Here is a 15788-nt window from a genome sequence, read left to right as displayed (position 1 = left end):
CGCTCAGCTTTAGAAAGGATGGGTGGGAGGAGCTTCTTCTTCTTCTTCCTTTTTCTTCTCTTCTCTTCTTCTCTGGATTAGTGGAGGATTAAAAACAACGTTCAGGTGCATACCGCCACCTACCGCACAAGAGTGTGTAACAGGGGCTTTAAGCAAATGTCACTGTGGACAAAACTGTAACGTGTGAAAACAAATACATCATTGGTGTTACAGTAAAGGAAGTTCATATTTCTCAAAGAAAGTAAAGCTCAAATATACAGTCAGCACAATTATTAGAAAGTGTGAAATGATCAAGAACACTGGTTTCATCGGTTCATATAGGTGCACTTTGACATTTAAATGATTTTACTAGTATCTTCGAATGCAGTGAAGTGAAACGATATTAGAGGGAGTGTATCTATGTTCAGCTCACTATCCTCTTGATTTGACACATTGGCTCTAATTAAAAACCATCACACCCTATCATCACACACCTATATAGCTATTTCCTGTTCTAGTTAATAAAAGACATTTTAAAAACTACAAAAAATGTATCTTTCATCAGAAAAAAAAAAAACAGTTCTTCAGCCAACAAATGACCACAATCATCAGCCCGAAACGGACTATGTTATTTAATCCATAACATTTAACAGTAATCAGATAGCTCATTTTACTTGGCACAGCCCCGGCCCATGGGTTGCCTTTTTCTGCACAGCTTCTTTCTTCTCACCCGATCCATTTAGCTGTTTAAGGCTTCTAATAAACACCTTCCACTCTAATATTCATTTAAGATCATTTCACTTGAATGTTAAATTGTAAAGTCTTACTTACATGCACGTGTGTGTGTGCGCGTGTGTGTGTCTTTCTCTTGAGGATTATGCAAGCATATAACTAATTCAAAAGGAAGTGAACAAGCTACAGCCGCAAGGCTGTCATTTCCTGCCAAAAGTCCCTCGCTCATTCTGTGGAAAATGACGTAACAAACTTCGATCAACCGGAAAGGGAATAAGCAGCTGTTTCATTAAATATTTGTCTACATTCAGTACCATTTTTTTTTTTAAATGACCCTCTTCCACAAAGTTTGACCTCAACAAAGAATAGCCTATGAATATGTGTCTGCTGTTTCAAACAAAAAGGGCATGTGTGTACCCCGTTAAGTTCCTCAACTCTTCTTTAAGTCAAGACTTGTAACCAAAGTGAAGGAACTCCAAAATCCACTTTATAATCCTCAATCGATCCTCTTATGCTCTGGTCTTTGTTTCGACTAGAGAAAATATTAAAGTCACTTTCCAAGATGTCAGGCTGCTCACATGAAGAAGAAGAAGCGAGAATGAAGTGCCCAATTTTCTCTTTACTCTAGCCACTACTCTCCTCTCTTTTTACGTGTGTTTGTGTGTGTGTGTGTGTGTGTGTGTGTGTGTGTGTGTGTGTGTGTGTGTGTGTGTGTGTGTGTGTGTGTGTGTGTGTGTGTGTGTGTGTGTGTGTGTGTGTGTGTGTGTGTGTGTGTGTGTGTGTGTGTGAGAGAGACAAGCCTGGGCTTGTTTAACTTTTATGGTGATGCTGTCCCGGTCTGTAGTAGCAGGATGTCTCATTCCCACGCCTTAAGTTGTTATCTTACTCGGTTCTGTCAATTTACGATTTTGACAAGTTATTGTACTTCAAGACCTCATGGGACATTGGAATTGAAATAATGCCTTTCTTTATTGAATATCGATTTGTACATTTAAAACAGGAATCCATTTATTAATTTAATAGTTTCTCAATTAAACTTTAAAACAGTAAAAGTACATCAATGAAATCCTAAAGAAATAAGAGCGTTTAAAAATCAATTTAAAACTGCACAATCCAAATTAAGAATACAGTTTTTAATAAGACATTTTAAAGTACGATTCCTGCTCAGCTTTAGACAACTTTTAATTGATTACTTCATTCATTCAACTCTTAACCATTTCATCATTATAATCTTTGTTAGTAATTACTCACATTTAAGGGTCAATACAACACATGGTTTAACAGAGCTCTTTGATATTACTTTAACATAAAGAACTACCGTAGGTTAATTAATTGCAATTTATGTTGACCTACCTTTTTAAAGAAGTAAACATTCTAAATGTTTCCTAGTTTATTTTATGTTGCATTTAATGTGAATGACTCAGCTGACAAGAAATTAACAAGGACCAAGGCTGTTGCCTAGCAAAGTGATTCAATAGAAAATTGACAAATGGGTGCAGAAACCGCAACTTATTCTAACAGCGTGTGTGCATCCGTGCGTGCGCGCGCATGTAGTAGCCAATTGTATCTGAAATAAAAAAAAAAAAGAATTAATTGTGTCTTGAAAAGGCCTCCCAATTTACATTTTTCTCAATAAATGTAATTATTTCTTATTAAATAGTAAGATTTATCTAAACTAACTATTTTTCTTTATTTTATGTACAGTTTGCATTGCAATTAAATTGCCTGACATTTAACTCACGATGTTAATATTTATAATATATGTAACGTTATATATAAACCATAGACTGTATAATGAAGTCTAACAGATATAAACGTTATATATATCTCTGCTCTTGAAAATGATATGTAATTGTATTAATGACGGTGATCTGTGACGCACACATGAATTGGGCTCAACGTCATCACGCTGGATGAACAGGATTGTGGGTAAAAAGGAAGACCGTTGTTGTTTACCATGGCGACGGGGACGCTACCGTGTGTTGCTAACAGACACAACGTGCGTCTTACATTATTTCTGTTAATAAATATAGATCTACTCTGTTGCCAGCAGTTTATTATCCCGTTTAAGGCTCCTTCAGACTGCAGTGCGGAAGAATTTTTCGATATCTCGAGTCTGTCGTGTGTGAGATGCGGTTCAAATCAGCGTCGGAGCACAACAGGTCGGTTAGTTACCATCACACCACATCACTAGTACTGATTCACTGACGACATTAGCTTACGCCAACAGAAGCGTAACGTTAATTAACGTTAGTCTTACTTTAAACCTACTTCACTATTCTGCGAGGTGTTCAGCCAACGCAAAGAAATTGACTTGTTAGCAGTTAGCTCAGTGCAAATGGATAGCTAAGAAATTATGAAGCAGATAAGAATATATCTAACGTTAGTAATTCATCCTAAAAAAGAAGGCACAATGTGCTGTTTAGGTTCACGTTACTCTGGAGTGAAGTCAATACCTAAAACCATGGACAAAAGTAGGTAGCAATGTGGTTAAAGTCAATATTTTGATATTAGTAATATTTGTTATATATTATATGTAAATACTAATTTTACATATCGATATTTATCACGATAATGCAAGATCATTCGGAATAGTCAAGCAGTGAATTAGGTTCCATCTTTATGCATTTATCCACCCAAACTCTTCATGTGTTCAAAACAATGTGTGATAGAGGAAGCTGTTGACTAACTCATAATGAATGATGGAGAATAGGGTGGGATTAAATATGCTTCTCAACACTCCTTTTCGGACATGTCTAAAAGAAAAGGAAAGAAAAGTTCTAAAATATTGTGATTTTCTGTTTATTGTGTTCATGTTTGAAATACATTTTAATCAAATCAAAATCAATAGTCAAGCAATAGTTATTGTTTGGTCTATTAGATGTCAGAAAACAGTTTTTTTTAAAGAAAGAAAAAAAGCTATTAGTTTTCTAAACTATGTTATTTAATTGCCCACCAAAGGTTCATCACTTAAAGATGTTCAGTGTGCACATAATTCAAAGAAATAGCGAGGAGCTGGAGCTAGTGAATGTTTGGCATTAGTGCTGGGAAATCAAACTGAGTGTTTTTTCCCCTTCAACACAATATTTTAAATTTCAATTCTAACACAATGTACTGAAACATATACCAAACCATAGCTAAGTAAACAAGTCTCTTGCATGGTTCTTGACTGTTGACTTTTCACAAAACCACACCAGCCCTTTACAACAACACCTATCCCACTTAAAGTGTTAACAGTACCATAATCATGTAAAGTAAGTATACAAATACTGCAAAGGGAAGGTTGCTTGAGCAGACGATTCTAACTAATATCTATCTATGCACCCCTTCTATAAATAGTTGAAGGAATGTTTCCATCTTTTAAGAAAGATACATTGTCCCTCCGTTTGAGCAGCTTTTCCACTCAGACAATTTACACTAGAGAGAACATCTTTAGATATAGATATTTTAATATCTCTCTTAATAATATTAAGATACGATAATTTTAATAAAGCGCTTGCTAAAAATGATTATCCCCAAAGTTAAATGTACAGTATTTTGGTAATAAAGTATTAATTTAGAGAGAGAAATAAAGTTTTTCTGACAACTACAAACTGACCTGCGAGGGTCCAGCAGGAGTAAAAATTAGGGTCTGAATCAATGACAGTCCTCCTTTGGTAAGTCTTGAAAACAGATTTCTCTTCTTTTATCTTTCAGAAAATTCTCAAATAGAGCCAAAGTAAGCTTCAGTTTCTGTCCCCTTTACTTCTCCTTCACACCTGTTATCCAGTAAAATCAAAGCACAATTCATGCATTTCTATCAATGACCTGTCATTGATACAAATAGGTTAGATTAGAGAAGAGGGAAGTAGAGCAGTAAAAAATGTTTTCTACAAACAGGTAGTTTCTAGGGTATTTCCTCTTCATTGTTGTTTTAATAGATTTAAAGTGACATTGAGTTCTGTTGTGTCATCTGTTCCTACAGTGAATTGTAGCAACAAGTTATCAGAACTTTATTGTAGCATAAAATCAAGAGTTTAGTGATAATAAATTCATACCAACAATGGTTAGCCAGCATCATAAACTGATTACGATAAAATAACTCCCTTCCATACCAGTTTGATAACTTTTGTATTTACCCATTAATTAGTGTTAGTGCTTATCAAATCAACACTCTGAGATCTCTTTCATTGGTTCTTGCTGTTCCTTCTTTCATTGCCTTTTGCTCTTCCAATGCCATTAGCAAGTATAGCAACAGGACATTTTTGCATGCGCCAACCTTTATCCATCTCCGCAGGTAATCATCTGGCTTACTTTTGGTGCAGCAGTGTTCGCAGGTGTTGACAGGGACTTCATTCACCCCTTCAGCCCTGTGGGAGGGACAGACCATGCAGCTGATATTCATTAACTAACTAATATCTCAGAACTCAACACTGTACAATAGCCTTGTTTCCCACTAACTTTTCCAATGGTTTTCTTTTTTTTGCAGGCCTGGGCTGCGTTTGCAAAACTGGGTACAAAACTCTCACCACCGACAAGGCATCCATTACTTGTCAGCAATGTCCCGCTGACAAACCTGTATGTGCAATTTACCTTTACCATTTTAAACAGAATTTCCAGTACCATTTGATATAATTGACAAGTTGTCTCTCTTTACAGGCAGTAACTAAAAGTGGGTTGGGGTGTATCCGCTGTCCAGGCAGTCTCAGTGATGAGGGGAAGTGCCAGTGCCCAGAAGGCAATGTCCTGGGTGAGTCACCAATGACAGAGCTAATGAATTGCAAGAATGCTTCTAACAGTCTTTAACGTTGGATGTGCTTGCTGTAAAATTAACACAGACAATAGCATAGATTATTCTATATTTTTATGTTTAAATGGCTGAACATGGGCGTTTTTTTCCAGTGGAGAGAGATGTCAATGGAAACCTTTTAAATGAGGCCAGATGTGAAACATGTAACGGAAACTCCCCTGCATTGGCTGTGCCAAACCGCAGTGGAGACAGGTACGTACCATACAACCGAAACACTGATATACCAAGCTGTTTTATGCACACTTGAGCAAGCAAAAGCCACAACACAAATAAAAAAATCCACATAACAGAAATGCAACAGCCACAATACAAATGAAAATGCACAAAACACATGCGAAAGCCACATCACAAATGCAAAAGACAGAACACAAATGCAAAAGCCACATCACAAATGCAAAAGACAGAACACAAATGCAAAAGACACATCACAAATGCAAAAGACACAACACAATTGCAAAAGCCACATCACAAATGCAAAAGACACAACACAAATGCAAAAGACAAAACACAAATGCAAAAGATACACAACACAAATGCAAAAGACACATCACAAATGCAAAAGACACAACACAATTGCAAAAGCCACATCACAAATGCAAAAGACACAACACAAATGCAAAAGACACATCACAAATGCAAAAGATACAACACAATTGCAAAAGCCACATCACAAATGCAAAAGCCACATCACAAATGCAAAAGACACAACACAAATGCAAAAGACAAAACACAAATGCAAAAGATACACAACACAAATGCAAAAGATACACAACACAAATGCAAAAGATACACAACACAAATGCAAAAGATACGCAACACCGATGGAAAAGACATGCAACACCGATGGAAAAGACACAACACAAATGCAAAAGACACAACACAAATGCAAAATCAACATCATAACAAATGAGTCAACAGATGTTGACAATGAAACAGGCCGACTGTTAATGCCAATGGATTATTATATTGAATTGAAATGATGAATTTATGTCACAGACGACATCATCATAACAACACCATGGAGATAAGTAGTTTTCAGTCCACACTGACCCCGACCTGCATTTGGCGTTGCCGTCCATCACTCCTGATTTTCTTTGTACAGTATGTGAGAGTTGTATCAGTTTTCAAAAATTGTCTTTCAGGTGTGAGAGATGTCAGGCTACCTTCACTAACACCTCCTGTGTGTGTAAGCCTCCTAATGTCCAGGTACGTTCTGCTGACCCTCATGCCTTCCTCCAGACACATCATACACACAACGTTCAGTAACAAACAGACTCATAGGATACATGCATCATCGATGTGGTTGCTATGTGATTTTCCAGGCAGGCGGATTATGTTTCCCTCCAGGCAGCCTCTCCACCAATGTGAATCCCAGTGTCAACTATGCTCAGTTGGTGAGTCTCCCTTGCCTCTCTCTCACTTCATGTTTGTTTGTTTGATGCATTCTAATCAGTGTTTTCTGCTCTATTCCCCCCTGCAGAAATTCAGTGTCCAGTCTGCTTGGTTCGTCAAAAACCTGTACTCCTCGTCAGCAGCCTGCCTTGTAAGTCCCTACCTTATTTTGTTGTCTCGTTGTGTTGTGTGTGTTTGTGACGAATCCTAGACATTCAATACAGCCATTGAAATGTTAACCGTGATTGATGCCAAAATGTATCTTCTATCTATCTCTTCTTAAAACAAATTAAATATTTTGTGCAGTGGGACCTTATTATGACAGTTTAGTATTATGAGGGGGTGATTTTTCTTCAACATGCTGTGTGTGTTTCAGCTGCTGTGCATAAACAAAGTTGTGTGTTTACAGGTCTTCTCCAACCTTACGGCGTGTCAGGCTCTCGGGAACATGTGTGTGATGAACATGCATTCGGTCAGTGGCGTCTCCACCGATGCCTGCGGTCTCTTTAGCACCATCTTTAGATCCAGGGCTGCTTTGAGCTCAACTCAAGACATTTCCTACTGGTAATCAACATTATCATAGCATATATGTTTATGTTGTGCTATTTTTGCAAATTATTAATGAGACTACCAAGGTTTCATTTCATTCATTTGCCCTATACAGTATTTGTGTTGCACCCAGAGTGGACAGTAAGTGCTTTGGTTACTCTGTCTCCAGGAGAGTTAATCTGCCATGGCTTTTCTATGGGGACGAACCAGGACTGGCCAGTCGAGTGCTTCAGACTGATCCTGTTCCAATTGGGTTCAGTTTCAGAGGAAGAAAAAAGGTAAGTGGTAAACTTTACTCATTCTTCAGTTTTCATAATAAAACCATTGTTCCATGATTCTACAAATTGAGCAATAAACCTGAAATGTTACAAAAAACATGTTCTGTTTGTCTGACAGAACACTGACATTAAGCTGCTTGCTGCTGTCTATAACGTCAGAGGAGAGTTCCTCAGATGGGAACGAGTAGGAGGAGGTAATCTCCAGGTATGGTGTCAAATGAAAGATAATATAAATCGGATTTTAAGCTTGGATTTTTTCCCCTGATAAGTTTGTTGGTAGGGCTTGATCCCAGTCATTGTTGCCTGCCACTCTTTTGCATGTTAACAACAAGCATGTTTCAGTTGTTAATGTTGACTAAAATAAGTAGTTTTTCATGTGGTTCATTTAAAGTATAAAGGCGGAGTAAGGTAAATAGTCCACTCCACCTTTCTTCTGCTCTTTTAGCTTTGTCCAGAAACAACCACCAAACAAGCGGAAGCCTTCAGCTTTGGAACCGCTTACCAAGAAAGTGTGAGTATTTCTTCTTTCATTTAACTCAGAGAGGGTGCATAAACTCTCATGCAATGCCCAGTTACATTGTGAGGTGTGTTTGTGTGTGTGTAGTGTGATCTCTTAGTAGGAGAGCTGTTGGCTACGCATCCTGAGCCGCGGTTCTATGATGTGTTTATGGAACTTGGTGGAGAAGAGAACCGAAAACTTTTCCCACTGCCTACACTGGTCTATAACCAGCAATACAATGGGCGGTTCATCAACCAAGGTGGGTGTTGTGGAACAATCTGATCACAGCTGTTCTGTGGTTCTTATCATCTACCGTCTCGACCTTTAGTGAGTCAGGGTGTGTACGGGTTCTGGAAATCCTTGAAAACACCACACTAAAATGTCAGTGTTTTGTTTGAAATGTGCTTGGATTTTGAATAAAGTGCTTGAAAGTGCTTGAAATGTTATGTTTTATTGGATGACATATATAATATAACACAAAAACACACAAATAAGAAACAGCATTTTTTGCATGAAAAAATGACTTTTGATAATTAACAGATTATGAAAATAATTGGTGATTATATATCAGTTGATCTATTAGTCGACTAATTGTTGCAGCTCAAATGGCAAGTCTATTTACAAACGTGAAAGGCTGGTTTTCTTTCATTTGTCACCCCTCTTTAGAAAGCTGTCTCGAAACATAATTTGGGTTGTGTATAGCACACGAACATCTAATTTAACGTGATGAGCACATAATAATATATATAATATAATATAGCAATAATAAGTATGTTGAATATACTGCATATGCTGTAAACAAATTAATAGTTTACCACGGCTGTAAGGTGCTAGAAAAACATGAAAATGCAACTTGAAATGCCTGAAAGTGCCTGAATTTGACTTTGGAAAAGGTGTAGGTGCCCTGGTGAGTTGATTCTGAAAGCACAAGATCTTGGAGAACAAAGTGGGGTTCAGTTCAATAATGTTCGGAAGGTGAAAAACACGAGTATAGTACATATTGTCAACTCATTGTTTGTGTCTGTGGGTGCGTGTGCATAGCTTTGATATACAATATTTTGCCTTTTTTCAGAGAACATGAAGAACTGGTACCTGTCTCGACGTATGTTTGTTGTCGACACACTGAGCGGAAGAGAGAAGAATATGAGTTCCCAACCCAAAGTCATTCGTGTAGCCAGCAGTGTCAAAATAAGGTGGGCTCCCAATTTGCACATCACCATGGTAGAACAGAAAGAACGTAAAAGCTTATTTTTGTTACTGCTTCGAGAAGTGATGATGTTTTTTTTTTTTACCAAAACGTGTGTGTTTGGTAGATTTCAGCTGGTTCCACGAACCCAGGAAGGACAGGTGTTTCCCCCTTTAATGACTGTGACCTACATAGACATTCCCATCACAAATATCAAAACACAAACTGTGACTGTGAGTATGCACACACACACACACACACGCACACACACGCACACACACACATACAGCTGATTATTTCTGTCACAAAAATAAGTACTAAATAAATAAATAAAGACTGTTTTTGTCAGTAGGCTTTCGGTTAAAGAGGAATTTAACGCTTTTTTAGATGCTTTTTATCTCAAATCGAGCTTTTTGTTAAAATTAATTAATCTGTTTTTAGACAACGTTTGCTGTGGAGTATGAGATGGATCAGAATGAGGCTCGCATGAAGACAGATGTGAGTAGAAGTATGAATAAAACGTTTATTGTTAAATGATCTGATGTGACAGATAAAAGAGCAGTTCTTGTTTGTTTGCGTTAATGTCAAAGCACTCATGGATACAGCCTCACCGGTGACTCTGATATGTTTGTGTGTGCACAGACCGCTCTGGGTGTGATGGGTGGTGTGGCCGTCCTGTACTCTCTGCTAAAGACAGTCAGCTGGAAGAGGAGGATAGCCTCTCCGCTCATTGATGTGGAGGTACTGTATTTTTAACATGTCATAATTTAAGTCACATTCGTCCATAATAATGGTGTGAAGCTTGGGAATAATGTCAACCTCTCCCTCCTTCTGCCTCAGACTATGCTGAAGTTTTTGTTGTTTTATGCCGGAGATCTGGCCAATGTTTTCTTCGCCGTCACTGTGGGAACTGGACTTTACTGGCTCATCTTTTACAAGGTCAGTCTAATTCCTTTAAACAGGATTGGAGATTTTCTGCATGAGTGATCTTTAATGTTTCTAATTTCTTTGGCTTTCTCCTTTGAGACCTTTTTTCAAACTTTATTTATTTTCCAATATTTTGTGTTATCTTTGCATGGACCTCTAACTGTTTTTTTTTCTCTCTGTACTCTTCTTAGACGTTAAAGGCAAGTCTTTTTCCTCCTTTACTTTCTATGCCTGAACAGATTTTTGAATGCATAGATTTAGGTGTGATTATTATTGGCTTTCTGTGATTGATTTGTGTATGTGTCTGTTTAGGCCCAACAGTTTGTCTCAGTGCTGTTACCACTGCCTGCTCAGGAGGAGCAGTTTGTGACGTACATTGGTTGTGCCTTTGCTCTCAAGGTCAGATACCCACTGAACAAATGAAAAAATGATCTATGTTGTTTTTCAAAGCTTCTATTCAGAACTTTTGAAAAAGTGTTGTTTCGTGTATTGTATACAGGCTATCCAGTTTCTCCATAAGCTGATTCTTCAGGTGTCAATTGATGTTTTCTTTATTGACTGGGAGAGGCCACGAAGCAAAGCTAACAGAACCGTGCAAGGTAAACACATATTCACCCTGTGCTTATTAGAAGCAGTTATTTAGGATTTGTATTACATTAACCATATACAGTACCAGTGACTTGTACTTTTGACTGGTGCTGTCTATACATTAGATGTATCACGATTTGATTTTAAATGGAAAACAGAGCGACTGGAGATTTCAATTTAATATATCAAAATCAAAAGCAGCATCGACGTCTACTTGCAAAGAAAAGAATAAAAAACAACACACACAGACGACACAGTGTAGCTCAGCATCCAGCAGCATCCAGCTAAAGACACAGGGTGACGTTAGCTTACCGGTAGCCTGCAGCTGCACTATTCCAAGGCCACTGCCAGAGTCAGAGATAATGGAGAAAGAGAAAATCTTCCTGCTTCCCTGAAGTCACCGGTGTGTCAACATTGAGCAATCCTCGTGAGTTACACTGACAAACAGGGTGTGGCACAGCTATTGTTGTGGAAAAATCTTAGAGCTGAAGAACTTGGAGACAAGAAAGGTCGGGGAGACTTGATGACTTAACTGAAACATTTATTGACACTTGATCGTGGAGAATTAAGATTAAGTAGACAATTCAACCACGGAGTAGCTTCGTTAAGTGCCGTCCCAACTCTACTTAAACTCATTCTGGATATCCAAGATTAGAAACAACCAAATATGGTTCTTCCTTACTCATCTACATATATGTTACAATACTATTGGAGTCTAGCCACAAGTTATGCTTACTCAAGTCATGTTGCAGTTATACCAGGACACATTCAACACATTTCTAAGGTCAGGCAGTCTGTTCAGAGGAGAGGCAGAGTTCACTCTTTCATATGTTGGTGTGTGTTGAGTTTAGTGTGTGTATCTCCTGTTTCTGGGACACTCTGCATGTGTTTTTGTGTGAAGTCTAACTCCTTATGCCCTTGAAGAAGTCCTATCAACGCAGCTTCTCTCCAGTTTAGCTATTGCTCTGAATGAGACAAGTCATGACCTAACACTGTTGTGCTGGTCACTGACCCGACTGTGACCTTGGGTACAACTGTCTCAATTTAGCAGGGCATGAGAGTGTAAACATTTTTACTGTCAGTGCTGAAAAAGTTTGACACTGAATCGAATCCCAACCTTAAAATCCAAATTCAAATCAAAACAGATTTTGGAGAATTGTGACACCCCTACATATATACAGTATATCACATACATATTCACTGCTGTTTCAGCTGCTGGCGAGCCAAAACGTGACCCCTCTCCGGTCAGCATCTGGAGGACCTACTTTGTGGCCAACGAATGGAATGAGATCCAGACCATACGCAAGATCAGCCCAACTTTTCAGATCATGGCTGTGCTCTTCTTTCTTGAAGTACCTCTTACACCAGCATGCACTCTGTTGTTTCTTGCAGCTTTTGTGCGTTTCCCCCATTGCTGACATGTCACCTTGTGTTTTTTAAGGTGCTGGGTTTCTCTAACCTGGCCCTGAGGGACCCCTGGCCAACTTTACAGCGCTCCTCACAGGCATACACCCCCCCATACTGCCTTATGTTGCGCTACGGTCTGGCATCCGTGCTGTGGCTCTGTATTGGACTTCTGCAGGTAAAACTGCCACCACGTCTTCCCTCACTTCCCTTCGGTCTCTTACCTCTTCCTGTCTTTCTTAAGAAAGTAGGGAAATATTGTATAAAGTATGGAGTGTGGAGAGCCCCTTTTGAATTATAATCACTTGTCCCGACAGGTGATTTTCTTCACTGTGTTTCATGAGCACTTTGTGGAGGACAAAATCCGTCAGTTTGTAGACCTCTGCTCCATCAGTAATGTAAGTAGCAATGTTTTTGTGATATTTTAAACATGTTATCTGTTCGGAGTATTTTATCTCAGCGTCCTTTGTCTGTGTTCCTGTCCTAGATTTCTGTCTTGCTCTTATCTCACCGCTGTTTTGGCTACTACATTCACGGCCGTTCAGTTCATGGGCATGCAGATACAAACATGGAGGAAATGAACAACAACCTGAATAGAGAAGCTGTATGTACACTGGCAGACTACATGTGTCAGTCGTCTTAATATATTTATGACATTGATATCACACATCCTCTTACTTTTGTCTCTTCTTCTGTCCCAAGGAGTCCCTGTGCGGTCAAAGAGGTCTTCTTCCCAACACAGAGATCCAGACCTTTCAGGTGTCTCTCACCAACCGCCTGAGGTCGCAGTATGAGAGGATACGGGACCAGATCGGCAGGGTGTGTGCTTTCTCTGTTGCGTTCGCAATTAAGCTATGAACTCTATCAAACAAAGAGAAAAATAATTCCCCAGTTTAAATGGTCGCTTGTATTTCAGAGGCACGGGCCATCGCGGCCGATCGACGCATTCTCGGCTAACCAGTTTGAGCAGAGGGCCAGAGGCTACCAGACCATGAACCATTTCCTGGGATCCGTCATAGACCATGTTAGTACAAATACACGTACATTAACTCACACAAGCACATTGAACCCAGCAGAGTGTGATTGTACGTTCATTTATTTGTTAGATTGTGAAGTATAGGTTTTGTTATCATTGACATGAAATATTTTGTACAGACAACCTTGTTCTGTCTTTAATGTTATTTACCTCAGGCACAACCTGACATGGACTACATTGTGAAGGACAAGCTGATGTTGGAGAGGGTCATAGGGATGGAGTTCCTTGAACCCACTGACAAAAGCATCTTTTACAATGGTAACGACCTCTTGGCCCAGATAGGCTGCACAGTTCTGTTTGTTTATATACGTATGTCTGTGTGTGTATATAATGTCTGTTTGATTTTCTCACTGCAGATGAGGCCCACTCCTTCAGTGATGTGCTGTTTTATGGAAACGAGGGCACGCTGCTGATCTTTGACACTTTATTCTTCTGTGTCGTCGACCTCGGATCTCAGAGCTTTGTACTCGCAGCTGTGCTTACATATGTGCAGCAAATGGTAAGTGTTTTGAAGCATATACATTATGTCGCTTTCACTCTGAGAATAAGAACATGATTTGAAAACTACCTCATTTATTACAGATATTTCGCTTAATCCGTAACACTCTCGGGAGGAAGAACCTTGTCAACAAGACTCTGGTGGATGAGAGATTTCTGATCTAAAACTCCCTGCTACGTGATTGGTAGGGTCATGTGTGTTGTTTTTTGAGGCATTCCTCACAAAGATGTTTACTGTTTACAGCTTGTTCAGCTCTTTTTGTACTTTTCACTACATATACACTATTTTCATTACTGTTTGATGATGTAAATATCATAATTTTGTAAAGATTTTGATGTTTTTTTATTGATTAAAATGTTTTGATATGAAAACAGTCTTGTTTTGAATTTTGTTTTGAGGAAATTTTAATAATACACAGTTACTCCCCCAGGTGTTTTATGATAATCATGGAATTCATGTGATAATATGAAGAAAAGTTAGAAGTGTGAGGTGACTATACTGTGAGAATATTTTTGCCAATCCTCAGAGGCTTTGCCATTATGCTGTTATACCTATCCCTTTAACATATTTGGGTATATTCGGTTGTTGTGGACAATGTCGCAAAACATTACCACTGTAGGGGCAATTGTCTTATTTGAGAGTTTGAATGTATTTTCCTGCTGTTAAATGTCTGCAATCGTTACTTCTGTTGGAGATAATCCGTTGCATGTCTCCACCCAGCTGTCAACAGCTTCAAGGCTTTTGACTTTTAAGTGGGAACACACACTAAAACATCACCTGACTCTGTTTTTAAAGTGGCTTTTTGTTATTTCTGCAAATATTTACACCTTTTCATGTATAAAGTGTACAGAAAGATCACTTTTTAAACATTGGAAGAACATATCTAAAAGCAGAAATAGTTGAGAATGTTATCTGTCCCAAAAAAGAGTTTATGATTTGGCAGAATATCTACTGTCAGAGAGAGAAAACAGAGACGGATCATAAGAAAGTACAGGCTCAGTGACCACAAACTGGCAATCAAACAGGAAGACACAAAACAATCATGGCAACCAAAAGAAAACCGAATATGTGGTCACTGTGCAACAGGAGGCTGAGACAGAGATGCACTTTCTCCTGCAATGTAAAACATTTGATGAAATATGGATCAATACTTTTTTTTACAAATTTAATTGTCATTACGATTTTAGACATTACAGTAAAAAGTACAGTATATATCAATTAAATAAGATATTAAACAAATTAAATATAAAATAATGTAATATAATATAATAATACATTAATTAGGAGGTACAGAAAATAGTTCTTGAAAATATATGCGTTCATTTCTTTCGTTTGTCCTAAGGGTTAATGTTTCCATGTACAAACAGAATTCAGACAGAGGTTGTCGATGTTTAAATGACTAGAGAGATTTTAAAAAGCTCTTTTTTTATTTTTACAGATTCTGCCCTGTTTTGATTTATGACCAATCAGCTTTTTTCAAATGTATTTATTTCAGCTTTTTCTTAGAATATGTTTATAATTAATTTATTGTAATTATTCATTTATTTAAATTTATTTACTTAGAAACAAACAGACAATCAGCCTTTAATCAGACTTTTGTATACAAATGAGATTACAGTGTGCAAATAATACATATCAAAGATATAGCTAAATAAAATATAAAAAGTAAATAATTAAATACAAAAATAATGCATTTTAAAATTAATAAACAATGATAACAGTTATAATATCTTAATAAGGGGTTATAATTCATTCAAATATAGCAATGTGCGTTCACTTTTTTTGTTTGTCATAAGGGTTAATGTATCCATGTACAAATTGAATTCAACCATGAAAACCTTTTTGGATATTTTGATTTATTTATTTGTTTGCAGAGGTTTATTAAGGAAATCTCACCTCACAAATTGTTAAATGTGAGAATGTCAAAAAT

General features: G+C 37.8%; 1 protein-coding gene across 1 annotated transcript; it reads left to right on the top strand.

The window, feature by feature from the left end:
* Positions 1 to 2624: 2624 nt before the first annotated feature.
* On the top strand, positions 2625 to 14022 carry tmem67 (transmembrane protein 67; the record flags this gene model as incomplete). The annotated part of the gene is given in 29 exon segments (XM_083917659.1): positions 2625 to 2640; positions 2643 to 2873; positions 5180 to 5268; positions 5350 to 5440; positions 5593 to 5692; positions 6643 to 6706; positions 6823 to 6894; positions 6981 to 7043; positions 7302 to 7456; positions 7611 to 7719; positions 7838 to 7924; positions 8165 to 8230; positions 8324 to 8477; positions 9291 to 9411; positions 9532 to 9637; positions 9846 to 9902; positions 10047 to 10145; positions 10245 to 10343; positions 10644 to 10730; positions 10831 to 10930; positions 12132 to 12271; positions 12361 to 12501; positions 12641 to 12721; positions 12811 to 12927; positions 13026 to 13142; positions 13240 to 13347; positions 13515 to 13617; positions 13716 to 13858; positions 13942 to 14022. Coding segments are annotated over 29 exon segments (2997 nt in total).
* Positions 14023 to 15788: the final 1766 nt, after the last annotated feature.

The sequence above is a fragment of the Echiichthys vipera genome (genome assembly GCF_963691815.1).
Source record: "Echiichthys vipera genome assembly, chromosome: 8".
In the NCBI taxonomy this organism is placed as follows: Eukaryota; Metazoa; Chordata; class Actinopteri; order Perciformes; family Trachinidae; genus Echiichthys; species Echiichthys vipera.
Note: the sequence above shows the minus strand (reverse complement) of the source record. Positions and strands in the feature narration are given on the sequence as shown.